The 21837-nt window shown below is 41.9% G+C and overlaps 2 protein-coding genes across 8 annotated transcripts in view; one reads left to right on the plus strand and one right to left on the minus strand.

Annotated features, from left to right (window-relative positions):
- SSH2 (slingshot protein phosphatase 2) overlaps positions 1-21837 on the minus strand; it is a 306380-nt gene that overhangs the window by 44718 nt on the left and 239825 nt on the right. For 5 of the 7 annotated variants that reach the window (XM_050763298.1, XM_050763296.1, XM_050763297.1 and 2 more), the window contains 4 exons: positions 16991-17112; positions 12076-12144; positions 11222-11287; positions 5655-5849 (listed from right to left, as the gene is read on the minus strand). In XM_050763298.1, coding sequence (XP_050619255.1) covers positions 5655-5849; positions 11222-11287; positions 12076-12144; positions 16991-17112 — 452 coding nt within the window. Of the gene's footprint in view, positions 1-5654; positions 5850-7727; positions 7874-11221; positions 11288-12075; positions 12145-16990; positions 17113-21837 lie in introns of those variants that run through there. The other 2 variants (XM_050763302.1, XM_050763301.1) reach the window with 2 other exon arrangements.
- Positions 1-21837, plus strand: part of NSRP1 (nuclear speckle splicing regulatory protein 1) — a 554990-nt gene that overhangs the window by 32173 nt on the left and 500980 nt on the right. The window lies entirely within an intron of this gene.

A 21837-nucleotide genomic window follows, 5' to 3' on the forward strand; every position in this document is an offset into this window, starting at 1 on the left:
CACCTGCCACCACACCTGGCTAATTTTTTGTATTTTTAGTAGAGACGGGGTTTCACCGTGTTAGCCAGGATGGTCTCTATCTCCTGACCTCGTGATCTGCCCGTCTTGGCCTCCCAAAGTGCTGGGATTACAGGCGTGAACCACCGTGCCTGGTAGATTGTAATACTTTAATGGAGGACGACACCCATACTTGTTTCTGTATTCTGGGTATTACTTACTGAGCTAGAATACCCAGCTCAGTAGACCAGTACTATGACCTCCCATGGAACTAAGTCTCCTGTGGTTTAAAATGCCACCTTATGCTGATAAGTCAATGTTGTGGTTCTAGAAAATGGGAAAGAAAGAAGAATGATCAGGCTGGGCGCGGTGGCTCAAGCCTGTAATCCCAGCACTTTGGGAGGCCGAGACGGGCGGATCACGAGGTCAGGAGATCGAGACCATCCTGGCTAACATGGTGAAACCCCGTCTCTACTAAAAAATACAAAAAACTAGCCGGGTGAGGTGGCGGGCGCCTGTAGTCCCAGCTACTTGGGAGGCTGAGGCAGGAGAATGGCGTAAACCCGGGAGGCGGAGCTTGCAGTGAGCTGAGATCCGGCCACTGCACCCCAGCCTGGGCGACAGAGCGAGACTCCGTCTCAAAAAAAAAAAAAAAAAAAAAAAAAAAAAGAAAGAAAGAAGAATGATCCTGCCTTCTTCAATAAGGCAAATCCTCTCCCAAAATCGGTTGTAGAGATCAACTACTTAGAGCAGGGGTACCCAATGGGTACTGGTCAGTGGCCTGTTAGAAGCGGGCAGCAGAGCAGGAGGTGAGCGGCGGGCAAGCATTACTGCCTGAACTCCACCTCCTGTCAGATCAGCGGCATTAGATTCTCATAGGAGCGCAAACCCTATTGTGAACTGCACATGTGAGGGATCAAGGTTGCATGCTCCTTATGAGAAGCTAACTAATGCCTAATGATCTGAGGTGAAACAGTTTCATCATGAAACCATCCCCGCCCCACTGCTCCCTGTCTGTAGGAAACCGGTCCCTGGTGCCAAAAAGGCTGGGGACTGCTGACTTAAGAGCCCTTCCATCCAGAATGCTTTCCTTTTAATGACAGTTCTCACAATATCTCTGTGAAACAGTTATCCTTGTTTTACAGGTAGAGGAAACAAACAACTGAAAAGTTAAATGACATGCTGATAACCACACTGGCGCAGGACAATTAGAACACTCAGCCTAGCCTAATGCTCTACCTGAAGGATTGTCACTTCCTTTAGTCTTCTGACTCTCTTAAAAATAAAATCACCCTTAGAACTTTAATATGAAATCAAACTAGGTAGCTGCCTCTCCAATTATTAGAAAAGTAGTGGTTCAACGTAACTAGATACTTCTCCTTCTCCTCTAAAGCATTATTTCAGATTATGCAGAATTTGAATGAGGTTGACAGGGAGTACTTTGTTTCATCTCCTCCCCAACTCCCACCACCTACTCAAGAAAGGTATCTGGCTCTGCACCTCCTTATTTGGAGATGAAAATGGACTAAGCCTTCAGGCATCCTGCCTGCCCTTGCTGCCTACAGCCTTATCGCTGGTTGCAAAAATAGCTTTGGTAATCTCCAGAGATGGATGCTCTAACCCCACAACCTTGGGGCTTCCCACCACTTGTGCTCTTAATTTCTCACGAACCCTACAGAATACAGCTAATACCTGAGGTGTTTCTCTTCAATCAGCCAAGGTATTCCTGTCTTAACTAGGATTAAAATTCTTATCCATGCTTTATTTATCCTAGACATAGCTAATGTAGAAAATAAATGTATAATTTCAGTCTTCCATTAAAAATAAATATTGGGCCAGGTGCAGTGGTTAATGCATGTAATCCCAGCACTTTGGGAGGCCGAGGTGGGTGAATTGCTTGAGCTTAAGAGTTCGAGACTAGCCCAGGCAATTGGCGAAACCCCATATCTACAAAAAATAAAAATAAAAAATTAGCCAGGCATAGTGACACACAGCTGTAATTCCACAGCTACTTGGGAGGCTGAGGTGGGAGGACTGCTTGAGCCCCAGAGGTGGAGGCTGCAGTGAGCTCTGATTGCACCACTGCACTCCAGCCTGGGTAACAGAGCAAGACTCTGTCTTGAGGAAAAACAAAAAGGTAAAAGCAAATTTTAGTACCTGTGTTCATGGGTCAGATTCCCTAGTTCCTAAGCAATTTTTCCTTTAATCCTTCACAGGTGTTTGAGGCAGAGTGGTTGGGGAGTAGAAAGACCTAGGTTTTAATCCCAGCCCTGCTATTGGTGGTGTGACTTCTAACAAGTTCCTTCTCTTCCCTGCACCTCTGTTTCCTTTTCTATAAAATGAGTAGAGCAGGCTGGGTGTGGTGGCTCACACCTGTAATCTCAGCACTTTGGGAGGCTGAGGCAGGTGGATCACCTGAGGTCAGGAGTTCGAGACCAGCCTAGCCAGCAGGGTGAAACCTTGTCTCTACTAAAAATACAAAAATTGGCCGGGCATGGTGGCGGGCACCTGTAATCTTAGCTACTTGGGAGGCTGAGGCAGGAGAATTGCCGGAACCCCAGAGGCGGAGGTTGCAGTGAGCTGAGATAGTGCCATTGCACTCCAGCCCAGGCCGTAAACAGTGAGACTCCATCTTAAAAAAAAAAAAAGAGTAGAGCAATAATACCTGTCTCATGATAGTCTTATGAGAACATGTATGAAGTGCTGGCATAACACCAGATGTATATCCCATATATGTATATTCCCTTCTTCCTCCTTTCCCTGGATTTCAAAATATAAATTCACAGTAGAGTATTTAAGTCCATTTTGGCACACATTCTCCCTGTATTCTCAGCATCGTTTTATAGGCTTTTCTAGTCAACTTAGGGAGGAGGAGGAATGGAAAAAGCATTATAACACACAAATCTGCTTTTTCCTCCTCAATTTCATTGGAGAAAAGTTTGGAAAATATGTAAAAATATAAAGTAAATAAAAACCACTGAAAATCCCTCTACCTAGAGATAATTATTAACAACACTCTGGCCTACAGCTTTCGTGTATTCTTTTTCTGTAAACAGACAGAAATTCTTAAAATATATCTTAAAATTAGGGTTATTATTGTACATACTAAGAACTAACAGTTAGTAAGCCTTTATCATTTGCCAGGGACTGCCTTTATGTTTTTTGCTTAGGGATGTAAACAGAGTAAGAGTAATTTTCTTCTTCTTCTTGTTTTTTGTGTAGTGTCAAAATCTTCGCTAATAAAATCTTTTTTTTTTTTTTTTTTTTTTTTTTTGAGACAAGAGTCTCGCTCTGTTGCCCAGGCTGGAGTGCAGTGGCACGATCTGTGCGATTTTCTCGGGTCAGTGCAACCTCCGCCTCTCAGATTCAAATGATTCTCCTGCCTCAGCCTCCTGAGTAGCTGGGATTATAGGCGCCTGCCACCATGCCTGGCTAATTTTTGTATTTTCAGTAGAGACGGGGGTTTCATCATGTTGGCCAGGATGGTCTCGAACTCCTGACCTCAGGTGATCCACCTGCGTTGGCCTCCCAAAGTGCTGAGATTACAGGTGTGAGCCACTGTGCCCAACTTGTCTCTAATAAAATCTGGAAAAAATGGGAAGAAAAGTTATCTCTCTCTCATGTAAGTCTGGTTTAGAATGTGCTTTTTTGAGCTAGATGAGACATCCATTTCTCTGAAACTCATCACCTAGCTGTAAAGCATGAAATCACCAGTAACATTTCCCATGAATTTTTATCTTTTCAATTACTGTGAGATTCTGAAAAGACCAAGGCTACTGAAAAGAAGGTCCTAGTAGCAATAACACCCTGTGCAAAAAAAGATTCCACTGCTTTTTTGACTGTTCCTTTCATACAATTTCTGGAAAGTTCACCTTTTCTAGTAAAGAGCATTTTTTAGGCCAGGTGCAGTGGCCACGCCTCTAATCCCAGCACTTTGGGAGGCTGAGGCAGGTGGAGACCAGCCTGGCCAACATGGAGAAACCCCGTCACTACTAAAAATACATAAATTAGGTGACCGTGGTGGCACACGCCTGTAATCCCAGCTACTCGGTAGGCTGAGGCAGGAGAATTGCTTGAACCTGGGAGGCAGAGATTGTAGTAAGCCAAGATCATGCCACTGCATTCCAGCCTGGGCGACAGAGTGAGACTTAGTCTCAAAAAATAGAATAAAATAAACTATTCTGTTAAAAAAAAAAAACAAAAACTCGGCCGGGCGCACGGTGGCTCAGCCTGTAATCCCACCACTTTGGGAGGCCGAGGCAGGTGGATTGCCTGAGCTCGGGAGTTTGAAACCAGCCTGGGCAACATAGCAAAACCTTGTCTCTACTAAAAATACAAAAAATTAGCTGGGTGTGGTGGTGGACACCTGTAATCCCAGCTACTCAGGAGGCTAAGGCAGGAGAATTGCTTGAACTCAGGAGGCAGAGGTTGCTGTGAGCAGAGATCATGCCACTGCACTCCAGCCTGGCGACAGAGCAAGACTCTGTCTTAAAAAAAGAAAAAAAAAAAAAAACCCCTCCCCCCGCCCAAAAAAAAACCAGGAACTGTTTTGGCATGACTTTAGGAATCTAAAGGAGAATCCTGTTTGTAAGGTCAGACAGTAACTAGCTACTCTTCTTTCCCTGCTGTAGAATACCTTGGAAGTGCAGAAAGATCAATTTAGAGCAAAAGAAACATCATGACGAATTTACAAAGCAGGCACTAAGTGTAAAAAAATTTCCAAAATAGCCACAGAAGTTTCAACACATAGACCTAAAAAGGAAATAAACATCAGCTTTACCTTAGGCTGTTATCTAACTCACAGTACACTAGGGAGATTTAATTAAATTGTACTGACAAGGACTTATCAACGGAAAGGTAGAGCAGAATAAGACATTTGAATGATAAAATATTTAAAAAATTTTTTTAAGTTAAAAATTAACAGGCTGGGTGTAATGGCTCACACCTGTAATCCCAGGATTTTGGTAGGCTGAGGCAGGAGGACTGAGGCCAGGAGTTTAAGACCAGCCTGAGCAACATAGTGAGACCCCATCTCTAAAAAAATAAAAATTAAAAAATTAGCCAGGTGTGGTGGCACATGCCTGTAGTCCTAGGTACTTTGCAGGCTGAAGTGAGAGGATCACTTAAGCCCAGAAGTTTGAGGCTGCAGCGAGCTATGATTGTGCCACTGTACTCCAGCCTGGGTGACAGAGTGAGATCCTGTCTTTTAAAAAAAAAATTAGCTTAACAAGTTAGGCATTAAGTTGACTGGAAACATCTTGTTTTCTTAAGTATTACAAACATGACTTTGAAAGCTTCTTTATATCACCAGTAATGCTTACTAATCTGATTCTTTCAGATAATGCAAACTCAAACTTCAGCGCAACTCCTTTAAACTCAATTTTCAAATTAGTGGAATCTGAATAATGAAATTTTATGGTATTGCAGTTTTTGACTATGGAGACTCCACTGTGCCTTGGGGTGAAGCTTCTCAGGCCTTTGCAGGCAACAGCAAGAATAGGATTCTTCATATGTGGCAGATATGTGGTACTGACAGTGACTAATATTCCTAGGTAAGATTAATTCCCCAAGAGAAAAGATTAGGGAGGAACATGCTTCTTATGACTCCTCAGGACATAATGTAGAGAACTTCCATAATCCTTAGCAAACTGACTTACATGTCGGTGAAGAGAGCTGGAGAGTCGGGCCGGTGGGACTGGACATCTTGCATAGCATTCCATTCATTGACTGAGGATTGATCTGAGTTGATATGGCTCTCATAATAACTCACCCAGGTGAGAAATAGGCTGCCTGGGTAGTAGTTATGCGCTCTGGCGACTTCACAAGCCTTGTGTAAGCTCTGTAGTGCAGACCTGAAAGATATGCTGGGAAATGAGCACCATAGAACTGTGGGGTGCCAAAGGCCAATAACCTGTGTACCTCAAACTCTTCTAATTTTTAAATTCTATAGAATTTGTCCTCTGGAGAATCTACTCCTTGAAATTCAAGATTCTCCAATTCTGATTATACCATATTATCTACCCACAGCAAGGGACAAGACATTTGCTGAAAGATATGATGCATCATTAAGGTAGGGAGAAGATGGGGAAGGAGAGCTGACAACTCACCAGTGAAAAATAGGTCCAGGTACCTACGGAGCACATGATCCATGCAGTGACTGCTGTATCATTAGAAAACTAAAGATCTGACTAATTTGCCATATAAGGATTTGTTTCCCTCAGCACAGGATGTTACAGCATACATTTTCTGTAATTCTTAAGAGGCTTCACAAAGATCACATAGATGGATATCCCTAAGCCTTGAGGACATGTCCTTTAATGTTCAGGAAGTATTGATCTAATGATATTTATTATTCCTGCTGCCTTAGTCTCCTAGTCTCTTTAAATCCATGAGCTACTTTCTAAGAACAGATCTGGTTATTCTTTTTTGTTGAGACAGCGACTCACTCTGTCGCCGAGGCTGGAGTGCAGTGGTGTGATCTCTGCTTACTGCAACCTCTACCTCCTGGGTTCAAGTGATTCTCATGCCTCAGCCTCCCGAGTAGTAGCTGGGATTACAGGTGCATGCCACTACACTAGATTAATTTTTGTATTTTTAGTTGAACAGGTTTTTGCTATGTTGGTCAGGCAGGTCTGGAACTCCTGGACTCAAGACATCCGTCCGTCTTGGCCTCCAAAAATGCTGGGATTACAGGTGTGAGCCACTGTGCCTGGCCTAACTCTGGTAATTCTGAGACTAATTAAACCTTCTGGCTCTCTCTGAACTCAGGAACCCAAGAAGAGTAAACAAATTGAAAAGTACATTTTTCATTATATATGTGGGAAAAGCTTAAGCTAGAAATACAACGAAGTAAGTTATACAAGAGCAAGAACCTTTCTACACTTTGTTTACCCAAGTGAGTAAAAGAATACCTAGTTCATAGGTGGAGCTCAATTAGTATTTGTTGAGTGAAATGTCATTAGCTATAAACTAATGTCTCTCTAAGAAAAAAGACATTATGGCCAGGCATGGTGGCTCACGCCTGTAATCCTAGCACTTTGGGAGGCCAAGGTGGGTGGATCACTTGAGGTCAGGAGATCAAGATCAGCCTAACCAACATGGTGAAACCCCATCTCTACTAAAAATACAAGAATTAGCCAGTGAGCAGTGGCACATGCCTGTAGTCCCAGGTACTCGGGAGGCTGAGGTGGGAGAATCGCTTGAACCTGGGAGACGGAGGCTGCAGTGAGCTGAGATGGTGCCACTGCACTCCAGCCTGGGTGACAGAGCAAGACTCTGTCTCAAAAAAATATATATATATTTTTGTTTCCCTCGTAACAAAAATGATGCATGTCTACTTTAGAAAATTAGGGACCTCAGAGAAAAGGCAGAAATATCCTGTAATCCTACCACCCTGAAATAACCGCTGTTAAGGTTTTAGTGTAGATTTTTCCAGTCTTTTTGGCTATGCATAGATGTATAATAAACAAAGATATGACCATATTCTCCATACCATCTATAACTTGCTCTTTTGTTTTACAGCCTATCATCAACATCTTTCCATGTCAAATATTTTTCAACTGGATCATTTTTAATGGTTGCATAATATTTAATGATATAGATGTACCATAATTTACTAATTCCTATTTTTCAATCATTTAAATTGTTTTTCATTTTTTACTATTATTAGAACACTGACAAACATTCTTATAGCTAAAATCTTTGCACACATCCATGTTTACAAACATGGAGTAAACTCATAGAAGTAGAGTTACTAGGACAAAGATCATGCAAAATGATAAGGCATATTGGCAAATCACTCTCCAGAAAGGCTGCTCCAGTTCATTCTTCCACCAATAGGACATCACAGTGTTTATTCCTTGAATCCCTGTCCACCCTATACAATGTAAATTAAGAAAACAAATTTAAACCAATTTAATAAGGGGAAATGTGTTGGTCCATTTTTATTAGGAAAACACAAATGTTTTCCTTAAAAAAAAGTTGCAGAGTCTTTTAAAAATGCTTTCTATTATTCAAAGTAAGCCAAAGTCTCAAGAGAATAATCTGAGAATTTCAGTTTCATTACACAGATTCAAAGGTAAGAGCCAGCTTAGTGTAACTTACAGAATGCCTAATGCATGTTTCTTCATCTAGGAAACACATGCTCCAAAAGCATATGCCACAGAGTCTGGTGCAACTGTCCTAAAATATACTCAAGGCCTAGGCACCTCAGATACTCCAGCTGCATCGGAGTGGGAGGCTGCAGTAACTATCTTCCTGTGAAGGAAACACCTGGTCTAAACGTTGCTTTGATCCACACATCATCTATTTTTTTTCTCCTGTGACTTCAACTCACTACTCCCCATAAGGTACATCAAGAAAAGTTTATTCTGCAATAAGAGCTAGGATCAGTTTACTTTTACAGGGATGTCCAATTTTTTGGCTTCCCTGGGCCACATTGGAAGAACTGTCTTGGGCCACACACAGAATACACTAATGATAGCTAATGAGCTAAAAAAAAAAAAAAAAAAAAAAAAAAAAAAAAAAATTGCAAAAAAAATCTCGTATTTTAGCAAAGTTTTATGAATTTGGATTAGAATTTTAGGAAAGTTTTATGAATTTGTGTTGGGCCGCATGCAAAGCTGTTCTGAGATGCATGTGGCCTATGGGCCATAGGTTGGACAAGCTTGCTTTAGAACATCAAAGCTTGATTTAAGGTTATTACTTGAATTAAGACTGCTCTGTACTCTTCCCCAAAACATACCTGAAAATGCTGTCATTTATGGTTGTTACTGCTGTTTGGATTTACTTGTTACTTAAGAACAGATAAGTCAGGCCGGGCGAGGTGGCTCAAGCCTGTAATCCCAGCACTTTGGGAGGCCGAGACGGGCGGATCACGAGGTCAGGAGATCGAGACCATCCTGGCTAACACGGTGAAACCCCGTCTCTACTAAAAACTACAAAAAACTAGCCGGGCGAGGTGGCGGGCGCCTGTAGTCCCAGCTACTCGGGAGGCTGAGGCAGGAGAATGGCGTGAACCCGGGAGGCGGAGCTTGCAGTGAGCTGAGATCCGGCCACTGCACTCCAGCCCGGGCGACAGAGCGAGACTCCGTCTCAAAAAAAAAAAAAAAAAAAAAAAAAAAAGAACAGATAAGTCAATTGTCTTTAACTGAACCTTAGTCAAAGGAGGTCATAAATTTCCTAAGTTTTCCATGAGAAACTTACCTGCAAAATATGTCCTAACTCTAAAAATCTGGTCTAAACACATGACCTGAAACTCTGTCCTATCTCAATCACTGCAGGTAATGATAAGACTTAATTGTTCAGTGACGCTTTGGACTCCACCCACTTCCATCCTATCAATTCTGTTTTCAGGGGTAGATTATCTCCCCGGGGTCTTTTTCAGGCTCTTTTATTTCTTGTTTTGCTTGCATTCTGTCCATTCCACTCCTCACAGGGACTTCTACTACCTAACAGGCAGCTGAATAAGAAATCGAAATTCAAATCCCTGACTGGGGAATGAATTCTGAATCTTAGTCACATCATTCTCTGGCTATATTAGATAATTTTCTTTTTCTTTTTTTTTTTTTTTTAGACGGAGTCTTGCTCTGTCGCCCAGGCTGGAGTGCAGTGGCCCGATCTCAGCTCACTGCAAGCTCCGCCTCCGGGGTTTACGCCATCCTCCTGCCTCAGCCTCCCGAGTAGCTGGGACTACAGGCGCCCGCCACCTCGCCTGGCTAGTTTTTTTATTTTTTAGTAGAGACGGGGTTTCACTGTGTTAGCCAGGATGGTCTCGATCTCCTGACCGTGATCCGCCTGTCTCGGCCTCCCAAAGTGCTGGGATTACAGGCTTGAACCACCGCACCCAGCTATTAGATAATTTTCTAGATAATCTAAAATAAGAGAATAAGAGGCGAGGTGAAGTGGCTCACACCTGCAATCCCAGCACTTTGGGAGGCCAAGGCAGGAGGACTGCTTGAGGCCAGGAGTTCAAGACCAGCCTGGGCAACACAGAGACACCCCCGTCTCCACAAAAAAATTTAAAACATTAGCCAGGTGTAGTGGCACATGCATGTAGTCATAGCTGCTTAGGAGGCTGAGGTAGGAAGAACACTCGAGCCCAGGAGTTGGAGGCTGCCATAAGCTATGATTGCACCACTGTACTCTAGCCTGGGCAACAGAGGGAGACCTTATCTCTTTAAAAGAGAGACAGAGAGAGAGAGAGAGAGAGAAATACCTATCCTGTCTAAATGTAAGAAATACTCTCAGGGCAGTTATGTAACCCCTCCAAAGCATGTTTTCTCACCCATAGTAAGGGGCTAATAATATTATTTTGGGGGCTTGGTATGATGATTAAATAAAATCCATGTAAAACATCTGGCATGTAGTAAATAGCCCTGAAATGTCCATATGCCAGCTGATGGTTATTAGCAAGTATAATGTTTTCTCTAGGCTTTATTTGCATTATGCAAATAGCCACCAGCAGTTTAAATGGAAATTTATCTATCCATAAAGTAACTCTGTGAATGCTATCCCTGGTTACCTTAAGAAATAGCTAATGCAGGCCAGGCGCAGTGGCTCACACGTGTAATTCCAGCACTTTGGGGGGCTGAGGTGGGCAGATCATGAGGTCAGGAGTTTGAGACCAGCCTGGCCAATATGGTGAAACCCTGTCTCTACTAAAAAATACAAAAAAATTAGCCAGGCATAGTGGCACGTGCCTGTAGTCCTAGCTACTCGGGAGGCTGAGGCAGGAGAATCGCCTGAACCTGGGAGGCAAAGGTGGCAGTGAGCCGAGATTGCGCCACTGCACTCCAGCCTGGGCAACAGAGTGAGGCTTCGTCTCAAAAAAAAAAAAAAAAAAAAAAGAAAAAAAAAAGAAATAGCTAATGCGTAGCATTGTATGTTCTAGATTTGGCTCTTAGTCCACTAAGTAATTAACTTAGTCAATGTGTCCCTAATAAAGCTCAGTATCAACTGGCTTATCTAAACCGTTAAGTCTCTGCCAGAGCCTAAGAATACCACCTCTGAATTCCTCTGAATTTCACTTGTTCACCAATACTCAAGGCCTTCCAGTTGTTAAAAATTTGAATATTGCATTTCTAGGTCATCTTTAACTACGATGGTTACACAAACAGATCATTTAGCATTTTCAAAGCAAATTGTACCATTTCAGACATTTCTTACAAAATATTGCTCCAATAACATTAAAACACTTTTGTAGAGATAGTAAAAGTCATCTTACCACATTGCCTGCACAGATACAGGTTTGAATATGTGAACTCTGTTATCCGTCGATACACTGAACCCACTAAGGACAAATGAGAACAAGACAAAAATCCACAAATTAGGGTAGGTTATTTCAGTTGTGAGTTTTCACGGATGTATCCCAGGCTAACCACAACTGGCTCCGTAGAGGGAATCATCAGGCATTTCATGTAGAAGTTTTAACTAGAGAATAAGACTTGACAGAAAAGCTTTGACAGATTGTCTTGACTTCATCTACCAAGCAAAATGAATGGATTCCCATATTGGAGTTAGGGAATTAAATACAGTTTCCCAGCTGTAGCTATGGACAAAATGTTCTGTATATTTCTATTTGGAGGTCTTGTGGGTTCTTAGCAAACCTGACCCTGGTTTTATAAACTGGAGCAAACATCTTGGTCTCTTGGGGACACATTCTAAAAACATTAGGAGGTAGGGTGGGGGTGGGGTCACTGGAAGGAACTGGCATAGCAAAGGGGTTATACTGTAGGCTGACAGCTGGCAGAGGCGGCAAGAGGTTATTTGAAACAGAACATATCATCCTTTGGGAGAGCATTGCAACAGTCCCACATGCTCAGATTAAAGAGCCAACAAACTAGTTCTTCTTTGTCTTGATTCCTACCACAGTCGGCCTAGAAGAACAGAAGTGAGAGACCCTGGCAAGTTGTATTTTTACTCCACTTTACAAAACAGGAGTTTAAAAGGACTCATTGAGCTGCTGACATGAAAGTTCGGTTGGCACACTGGGCCTCCCTTTTAGCTGAATGAATGTGCAGTAAGATGGAGCCCCACCCCTTGGCTTTCTGTAACAGAATAAAAAAGGAAATCTCTTACCCATCACCATCCAAATGAATTAGCGTGTCGCTCCAGAGAGGCAAAACTAAGCCCATGGTACAAGTGCTACTGCAAGACAAGAAATAGTCCACAAGTTACTCCCTGTTACTCTGGGAAGCAGTCTTTTGTTTACTAACTCTTTCAACACGAAGGATAAACCCTTAAATTCTAAATTCTGGCATACGTGTTACAGTGAAGAAATTTCTATCATATCACTATTAATCTTATGTATGTCCTCAGGAGCTGTTTTAAAGAGATAGTGAGTCAGTTCCTTAAATATTTAATGAAGAAAACTTGCTGACTCAGCTTCCTACATTGTCATCTTGCAAATGACCACTATCTAAAAAATGCAGATGATTGCTGCTGACTTGCATTTGGCAGGTCTTAGCACAAGGTACAGTGCCCAACTGAACTCCAGTGATTTTTTTTTTTTTTTTTTTTTTTTTGAGATGCAGTCTTACTTTGTTGCCCAGGCTGGAGTGCAGTAGCGCAGTCTCGGCTCACTGAAACCTCTGACTCCCGGGTTCAAGCAATTCCCCTACCTCAGCCTCCCCAGTAGCTGGGATTACAGGTGAGCGCCACCACACCCGGCTAATTTTTTGTACTTTTAGTAGAGATGGGGTTTCACCATGTTGGCCAGGCTGTAATCCCAGCACTTTGGGGGGCCGAGGTGGGCGGATCACCTGAGGTCAGGAGTTCAAGACCAGCCTGGCCAACATGGTGAAACCCTGTCTCTACACTAAAAATACAAAAATTAGCTGGGTGCAGTGGCAAGTGCCTGTTATCCCAGCTACTCAGGAGGCTGAGGCAGGAGAATCACTTGAACCTGGGAGGCAGAAGTTGCAGTGAGCTGAGACTGCACCATTGTACTCCAGCTCTGGAGACAGAGCAAGACTCTGTCTCAAAAAGAGTGATTCCAGAGCTCAGGAGATTCAAATCAAGACTGAAAGAGCTTATCCACATTGCAACCTGGACCTGAACAACAGAAACACAGCTACCATGCCAGAGTCCAGGAGCAAGACAGCTCTACCACAAGTTTTGTTGAGCAGATGAGATGAGCGCACAAAAAATTTGTTTTGAAAATGGCTTCACAAGATGAAGTCGGGATAGTTTTACGGTAGCTTTTTGCTTTGTATTTAGTGAGTGCTTAGCCAGGTTCTTAGCAACAAGTATAATTTGGAGTATAAATATGATGGGTTGGTAGCCCAGTGACAAATCCAGAAATTAACTATATAAAAAGATATAGACGCTGCAAAAGGGTGTGATCTATAAGCTTGTGACCAGATTTTGGTTAACCTTTGGACAAGTGACATTGATAGACAGGAACCAACATTACATTTTTGGCTTGTATTCAGGCCAGAATGCTTTTTTACATTAAGCAGCAGCTTTTTTAGCTGGGTGTGGTGGCTCACGTCTGTAATCCCAGCACTTTGGGAAGCAGAGGCGGGCGGATCACAAGGTCAAGAGATCGAGACCATCCTGGTCAACATGGTGAAACCCCGTCTCTACTAAAAATACAAAAATTAGCTGGGCATGGTGGTGTGTGCCTGTAGTCCCAGCTGCTCGGGAGGCTAAGGCAGGAGAATCGCTTGAACCCGGGAGGCGGAGGTTGCAGTGAGCCGAAATTGTGCCACTGCACTCCAGCTTGGCCACAGAGCGAGACTCTGTCTCAAAAAAAAAAAAAAAAAAAAAAAAAAAAAAAAAAAGAAGTAGCTTTTTTCACACAACAGGAAGGAAAGGCCTGAATAAGGCACACTTGGTATTTTTATCCAGGTTACCTCAGTCTCTCAAGATTTTTCTCCATTAAAGTATAACTACTTACTTTAGTAAATATTCAACTCATTCAATAACGATTTATTTAGTGCCTACTATGTACCAGACATTTCAAGGTGTCAGGAGTACAAAAAGAAATGGAAAAAAAAAAACACAACAACAAACCACGAAGATCTATTATTTTATAACTTGAAATATATGTTACATTTTAGAAATCAAGATTATGCTGCATACTAAAAAATTTATTTAAATATAATACTCAAAAAACTTGTAAATGGGCTAAATGAATTGGCTGCGACATATTATTAAGAACTATTTGTACTTGTCATTATCTGGGTTCCACTTAGGCTTAATACTATTTTGAAGCATTAACATTTTACATTCTCAGATATGAAATGATACAAATTCAAATTCCTTCAACAACAACTGAGACAGAAATGATTTTAGATTACGTGAGCACCTGAGACTTCTTACAGTCCAAGGAACTCATTAAAGCGAGGATGTATGGGAATTTCATAATAGTTTAGCAAACAGAATGAAAACTAGTTTCTAGTGTTTCATGTCTTATTTTGTCTTCTATAAACTAAAATTTCCTTTGGCTAGTGACACTGGTCAGATATGAATCAGACAGGGCTATTGGCAAAAGATAGATGTAATTCACTGAGTATAAACTACTGGGTACCTATATTAATATGCATTCTTTCTGGTAAAGTTTAGGACAAAGTGAAAGAGATTAAGATTTAGACATGTGCTTGCTGATATTCTGGGTCAGGAGAATCTGCAGTTATTGTCTTTTGTCTCTAGGGGAAGATTCAATTGAAGCTTTGTGAGGTTCCTGTTCCTGTTTTATAGGGTTTTCAAGGGAGGGGGTCAGGGAGAACTGAACAAAGGAAATACTAGCTAGAAAAGTGCTGTCCAACTGAACTTTCTGCAAGAATGGAAAATGTTCTATACATGTACTAATATGATAGCCACTAGCACATACGGTTACTGAATACTTGAAATGTGACTAGTTGGAACTGAGGAACTGAAATTTCATTTAATTTTAATCTATTTAAAAAGACACATGCATGCTGTATGCAGTCGCTCATGCCTATAATCCCAGCACTCAGGAAGGCAGAGGCAGGAGCTCAGGAGTTGAGACCAGCCTGGACAACACAGAGAGACCGTGTTCTCCACAAAAAGGAAAAAAGAAAGGAAGGAAGATGAAAGAAGGAAGGAAGGAAGGCAGGCAGGCAGGCAGGCAGGACGGCAGGCAGGCAGGCAGGCAAGAAGGAAGGAAGGGGCACATATGGTTAGTGGCTACTATACTGGACAATACAGATCTAGAGAGATTAAAAACCTAAATTAGAGGTCCTAAAATCCTAATGAATGTAAACAAGGTAGGTGCTGTTATAGGAAAATGCTTACTGAAAGCTCCGTTGCTTAATCAGAAGTTAAAACCATGCAGGAGAAAGCTTCCTAAATGTGGTTTACAAGCCCGTGTAAATTTAGAGCCTACAATTAAATGCTGTTAAGTGGTATACAAGCTAATAACTTTGGCTTTGGGAATCCCTGTGAACCCCCAAGTTATTTTCAGGTTGACTTCTATATAGGAATAAGGTAAACATTGGTTTGGGAAACTTTCTAGTGATAAAATGATTTTTTTCCCCTCAACATCAGGACAATTAGAATCATTCCCAGGCTCCTCCTCTCTTTGTGACTAAATTTCCCTAGGCCTGGGTCACACCCCTAGCTACTCCAAAGTTCCATTCTAGTCCTGAACCAGGAAGTCAATGCTTTGAGACATCTGGCAGGATTTCCTGAGGCTTATTATCCAGGGTGTAAAGATCTGCTTAGCAGCCACATTCCACAGTCTTCCGAAGGTTTCTCCAGAAAAAGTGGGAAAAATAAAAAAGGAAAGCAACAAACCTTAACGACACACAAAAAGGACAGGTGTTGTGTGTTATCTTTCATCATAGAATATAAAGTACAGCTAAAGCCAAAGGTACATAAAAAGTTCTGCTTTGAGTTTAAGGAGCCATCCTGTACCGCCCCTGCCCGCCCCTCCACCATCCTTTTTAACTCAATAAAAGGAAAAAGGAGGCATAACATTTGGTAAAAGCAAGGTTTAAGGACATGGATAAACAAAACAGATGGTAGTTTAAGTGGGATCTCTTTGGATCTGGGACCACTGGTATACTACCACAAAGGCTGGGTGCCCTATAATCACCAAAGTGAATCATTACTGACTACAATAGAGTAGGCCAGGTGCAAGGCTCATGCCTATAATTCCAGAACTTTGGGAAGCCCAAGTGGGAGGATCGCTTAAGCCCAGGAATTCAAGACCAGTCTGGCCAACATAAGGAAATCTCGTCTCCAGAAAAATAAGGGAAAAAAAAAAAAAAAAAAAAAAAAGACCAAATAGCTGGGTATGGTGGTGCATGCCTGTACTTCCAGCTACTTAGGAGGCTGAGGTGGAGGAATTTGAGGCTGTAGTGAGCTGTGACTGTATCACGGCACTTCAGCCTGGACAACAGAGTGAGACATTGTCTCAAAAAAATAAATAAAAAGGCAGCTTTTTAAATGTAACTTTGAAACCACTTGCTTTATATTGTGACTATCTAAAGATGAGATGAAGGTATGGAATAATGGTAAATTAGAAACTCAGAACCAAAGACATTCACTAAACATTCTTGTTTCTCAAGACTGTGGCTAAGATACTTATGTTCTTTAGTTTTATGTCTTGTACTTTAACAGCAGAACTGCACAAGATATTTTTGTGATGAAAGGCAACTGGGGTCAGGCATGGTGGCTCACGCCTGTCATCTCAGCACTTTGGGAGGCTGAGGTGGGTGGATCACTTGAAGTCAGGAGTTTGAAACTGGCCAACATGGCAAAACTCTGTCTCTACTAAAAATACAAAAATTAATCAGGCATAGTGGTGCACACCTGTAATCCCAGCTACTCGGGAGGCTGAGTAGGAGAATTGCTTGAACCCAGGAGGCAGAGGTTGCAGTGAACCAAGATTGTGCCACTGCATTCCAGTCTGGGCAACAGAGTGATGACATTCCGTCCCCCTGCCCCCCACCAAAAAAAAAAAAACAACTGGAACAGGTTACTTAAAACGCAGTTTTCACATTTTGAAATGGTACCACCATACCTGTCATTAGAGGAGAAATCCATTCCTAGGACGATGCTTTCTTCGGTGTCTTGTCTACCATTAGTTGAAACCACTACCATATAGCGTGTTCGATTCTGGTAAGTACTTTCCAGTCTTACAGCCTGGAAGTTAGCACACAACAGAGATATTATGAAATTTAGAATGTTAATTTCAGATCATTTCAACCCCTTTTCATCAGCGTCTTTAGCATACTCAGGAAGGCAGCAGAGTCAGTACTTAGGAGACATAAATTAAAATCTCAGCTTGTATACTAGCTATAAAACCTTTGGTAAGTTACTAAATTAATTGGAGGGAGATATAATAATACCTATCTGTCTGGTTAAGAATCTTATAAAATAATACATGTAAAGCACCGTGCTTGGCACACAGTAAATGCTCAATAAGATGTTTGTTATTAGCGTAATTTATACTAATTACCACAGTGTGTAATAAAGATTGAAGAGGGAAATGTGAGGTATATGAATGTGAGCATTGGTCTCAGAGATGCAATTCCCACAAACAATTATAATATGGAGCAAACTATTAGCAACATCTAAGGCGAGTATTGACTTTGCTATACTGAATTCCTGCATGTTAATGCACTATAGGATTTTCTTAAGTTTCAATGATAATTAAAGGAGATTGCATTTTCAGAAACTTCTCATTTTTTGTCAAAAGTTTTAATTTATTGCTTAAATTTTAAAAAGACCCTCAGAAAATTTGAATACGGACAGGGTCTTAGATGAAATTAAGGATTTACTGTTAATGTAATAATGGCATTGTGGTTACTGTGACTTTTTCTTAAGTACTGGGAGTGAAATGACATGGTTTCTGAGTTTTACTTTAAAATGTTCCAACAAAAAAATTTAACACAGAGTGGGGATAGATGAAAGAAGTCAGGCAAAAGGTTGATGGTTATTAAAGGTAAGTAATGGCCAGGCGCGGTGGCTTACGCCTATAATCCCAGCACTTTGGGAGGCCAAGTAGGCAGATCACCTGAGGTCAGGAGTTCAAGACCAGCCTAGCCAACATGGTGAAACCCTGTCTCTACTAAAAATACAAAAAAAAATTAGCTGGGTGTGGTGGCACATGCCTGTAATCCCAGCTACTCAGGAGGCTGAGGCAGGAGGATCGCTGGAACCCAAAAGGCAGAGGTTGCAGTGAGCTGAGATCACACCACTGCCCTCCAGCCTGGGTGACAGAGTGAGACTCTAGTCCAAAAAAAAAAAAAAAAAAAAAAAAAAGCTGAGTAATGAGTTTATGAGGATGTACTTTCTTTCTTTCTTTTTTTTTTTTTTAACAGGTGTGAGTCACCATGCCTGGCTAAGGATGTACTTTCTACTTTAATATGTTTGGAAATTTTCTTAGTAAGTTCCAAAAGGTATCCTTTTTTTTTTTTTTTTTTTTTTTTGAGACAGAGTCTTGTTCTGTCACCCAGGCTGGAGTGCAGTGGCTGGACCTCAGCTCACTGCAAGCTCTGCCTCCCGGGTTTACGCCATTCTCCTGCCTCAGCCTCCCGAGTAGCTGGGACTACAGGCACCCGCCACCTCGCTCGGCTAGTTTTTTTTGTATTTTTTTTTTAGTAGGATGGGGTTTCACTGTGTTAGCCAGGATGGTCTTGATCTTCTGACCTCGTGATCTGCCCGTCTTGGCCTCCCAAAGCCAAAAGGTATCTTATAAGCCTTAAAAATAAAACAACTACAGGCAACACATTCAAATAATACACATATATTTATGTATATATTATGAATATTTATGTAAATATTTATTATACATATACAATAACAATGCCAAGTGCTGAGGATTCAATGGTGGAAGAGAGAGACATGATCTATGCCCTCATTGAGTGTATAGTCTAGGCTACTCTTCTTTCATTTGTTAATAATTTTAAAGACAGCTTTTTTTTTTTTCAAGAGACGGAGTCTTGCTCTGTCCCCCATGCTGGAGTGCAGTGGTGTGATCTCGGCTTACTGCAATCTCCGCCTCCCAGGTTCAAGCAATTCTCCTGCCTCAGCCTCCTGGGTAGCTGGGACTATAGGCACATGCTGCCATGCCCGGCTTTTTTTTTTTTTTTTTGTATTTTAGTACAGATGAGGTTTCACCATGTTGCCCAGGCTCAGGCAATTCGCCTGCCTCGGCCTCCCAAAGTGCTAGGATTACAGGCGCGAGCCACTGCACCTGGTTTTTTTTTTTTTTTTTTTTTTTTTTTTTTTTTGAGACAGGGTCTCCCTCTGTCACTCAGGTTGGAGTGCAATGGCGCGATCTCAGCTCACTGCAACCTCTGCTTCCTGGGTTTAAGCGATTCTCCTACCTCAGCCTTCCGAGTAACTGGGATTACAGGCGCACGCCACCGCGCCTAATTTTTGTATTTTTATAGAGACAGGGTTTCATCATGTTGGCCAGATGGCCAGGCTGGTCTCGAACTCCTGCCTCAGGTGGTCCACCCACTTCGGCCTCCCAAAGTGCTGGGATTACAGGCGTGAACCACCCACCTGGCAAAATGACAGATCTTTGAAGCCAGAAAAATGTGCTCTGGAGGCAAATTCTTCTGTGTAAAATAACCCCTCTTCCTTAGAGAAACAATTCTAATCCATCAACTGGCTCATTATATTTGTCAGAAATTTCTATTTGGAATTTTTTTTTCAGTGCTGCTGTTCTTAGAGTCTCCCTCCTCTTAACTCTGTCACTATTCCAAAATGGCCAGGCAAAGGGAAAAAGAGGCATAGTTACATAGCTCAAATGACCCATTTAGCAAGGCAGAGGTGAGATTCCCGTGGCTATCTTTTTGTCTCTATTCTGATACTCCTAGGAAAATTTAGGGAAGCATAAATGACAGAAGTGGCTACATTAAATCTTGTTTCTAATAAGAACAGATATAACAAGAATGTAATGCTTACCATTCTGATGCCAAATGCATAAGATAGAGAACTGTACTTCTGACTTCATGTTCCATGAAGTAATTGAGCATTTAAAACCAAATTCACTTATGAGAAGCTAAGAGGAACTAACATTTAAATAGACTAAGATCTAGAAGGCTGGGATCAAGAGTGGGACATTACACACACAGAACAATGAATAAATAGTAAATGTACATGTGGCCGACTGGGAGGCAGTACTGACTCCTTCTCTGATTGTAGACACACTCTACAACATGTTAATTCATCAGAAATCCTGGTGCAGGTAAACTAGAATTTCTTATAAACAAGATCTTGTATATTATTACATATTTACATTTGGGCCTCCCTTGGCCCAAGTTTCCTGAATGTATTAGAGGCTCTTTTATTCTCTGTCAAGGCTCCAAGAATTTCTGGCAAGGCTCAAATACAAATGGCCTGGGAACAACTGAACTTTGTTTCTGACAATTTATCTACAACTCCTACACCAACCAGTGGCAACTGATTGGCTAAGTCAAAGCTGATAAAAGGAAAAATATAACTTTCATAAGTATTACCTATAATGCAAGTTACCAGGCCAAGTTAGAAGTGGGCTATAAGAGTTTCTTTGTAAGTGATATTCACTGCAAACATTAGTTGTCTCTTTTTTTTTTTTTTTTTTGAGATGGAGTTTCACTCTGTCGCCCAGGCTGGAGTGCAGTGGTGTGATCTCAGCTCACTGAAACCTCTGCCCCCTGGGTTCAAGCAACTCTCCTGCCTCAGCCTCCCGAGTAAATGGGATTACAGGTGCCTGCCACTGCGCCTGGCTACTTTTTGTATTTTTAGTAGAGACGGGGTTTCACCATGTTGGCCAGGATGCTCTCAATCTCTTGACCTTGTGATCCACCCACCTTGGCCTCCCAAAGTGCTGGGATTACAGGCGCAAGCCACTTCGCCCGGCCAGCTGTCTCTTTTTAAAAAGTTTATTTTATAGTATCAAAAGCATTTCAAATGTTTGGCTCGCCCTTGCTTACTCAAACTGTAACAGAAGTTCCCAAACCTAATGAGAAGGGCCCCAGCCATTTCATACTGACTTAGGCTTGAATACCATGCATATTTCAGATCCATTCAATTTTCAGCTTCTTTTTTGTTTTTGTGTTTCACTCTGTTACCCAGGCTGGAATGCAGTGGGGTGTTCTGCAACCTCTGCCTCCCGGGGTCAAGCAATCCTCCCACCTCAGCCTCCCAAAGAACTGGGACCACAAGTGCCCGCCACCATGCTTGGCTAATTTTTTGTATCTTTGGTAGAGATGAGGTTTCACCATGTTGTCCAGACTGGTCAATTTTAAGCTTCTTAAATGGAAGAACAGCACTTAAGAGTTCCTGGAATTTGATCACAGGCCTCTAGATAGTACCTACAGTATTAATTCAACACCTATCTCCTAATTAGAAGGATGAGATAAAAATCTTTGAAGAAAAAATTCTGAAACGTGAGGGGATAAACCCAAGACTTTATTTAAAGTTCCTTTTAGGCTGGGCGCAGTGGTTCATGCCTGTAATCTCAAAACTTTGGGAGGCTGAGACAGGCGGGTCGCTTGAGGTCAGGAGTTCGAGATCAGCCTGGCCAACATGGCAAAATCCTCTCTCTACTAAAAATACAAAAAAAATTAGCTGGGTGTGGTGGCGTGTGTTTGTAATCCCAGCTGCTCAGGTGGCTGAGGCAGGAGAATCACTGGATCCCGGGAGGAGGAGGTTGCAGTAGGTTGAGATCACGCCACTCCACTCCAGCCTAGGCAACAGGGTGAGTGAGACCCTCAAAAAAAAAAAAAAGTTCATTTTAAGCTTCAAGATTCTAGGTTAATGAATTAAAAATCTATGTGCCACAGCCATAAGGAAAAGTCTAACGCCCATCCTGGTTTGAGGTTTATTTCATATTCCTCCATTGGAGATAAGATTAAGCAAAATGTAATAATT

Source organism: Macaca thibetana, chromosome 16, assembly GCF_024542745.1.
Source record: "Macaca thibetana thibetana isolate TM-01 chromosome 16, ASM2454274v1, whole genome shotgun sequence".
Taxonomy (NCBI): Eukaryota; Metazoa; Chordata; class Mammalia; order Primates; family Cercopithecidae; genus Macaca; species Macaca thibetana.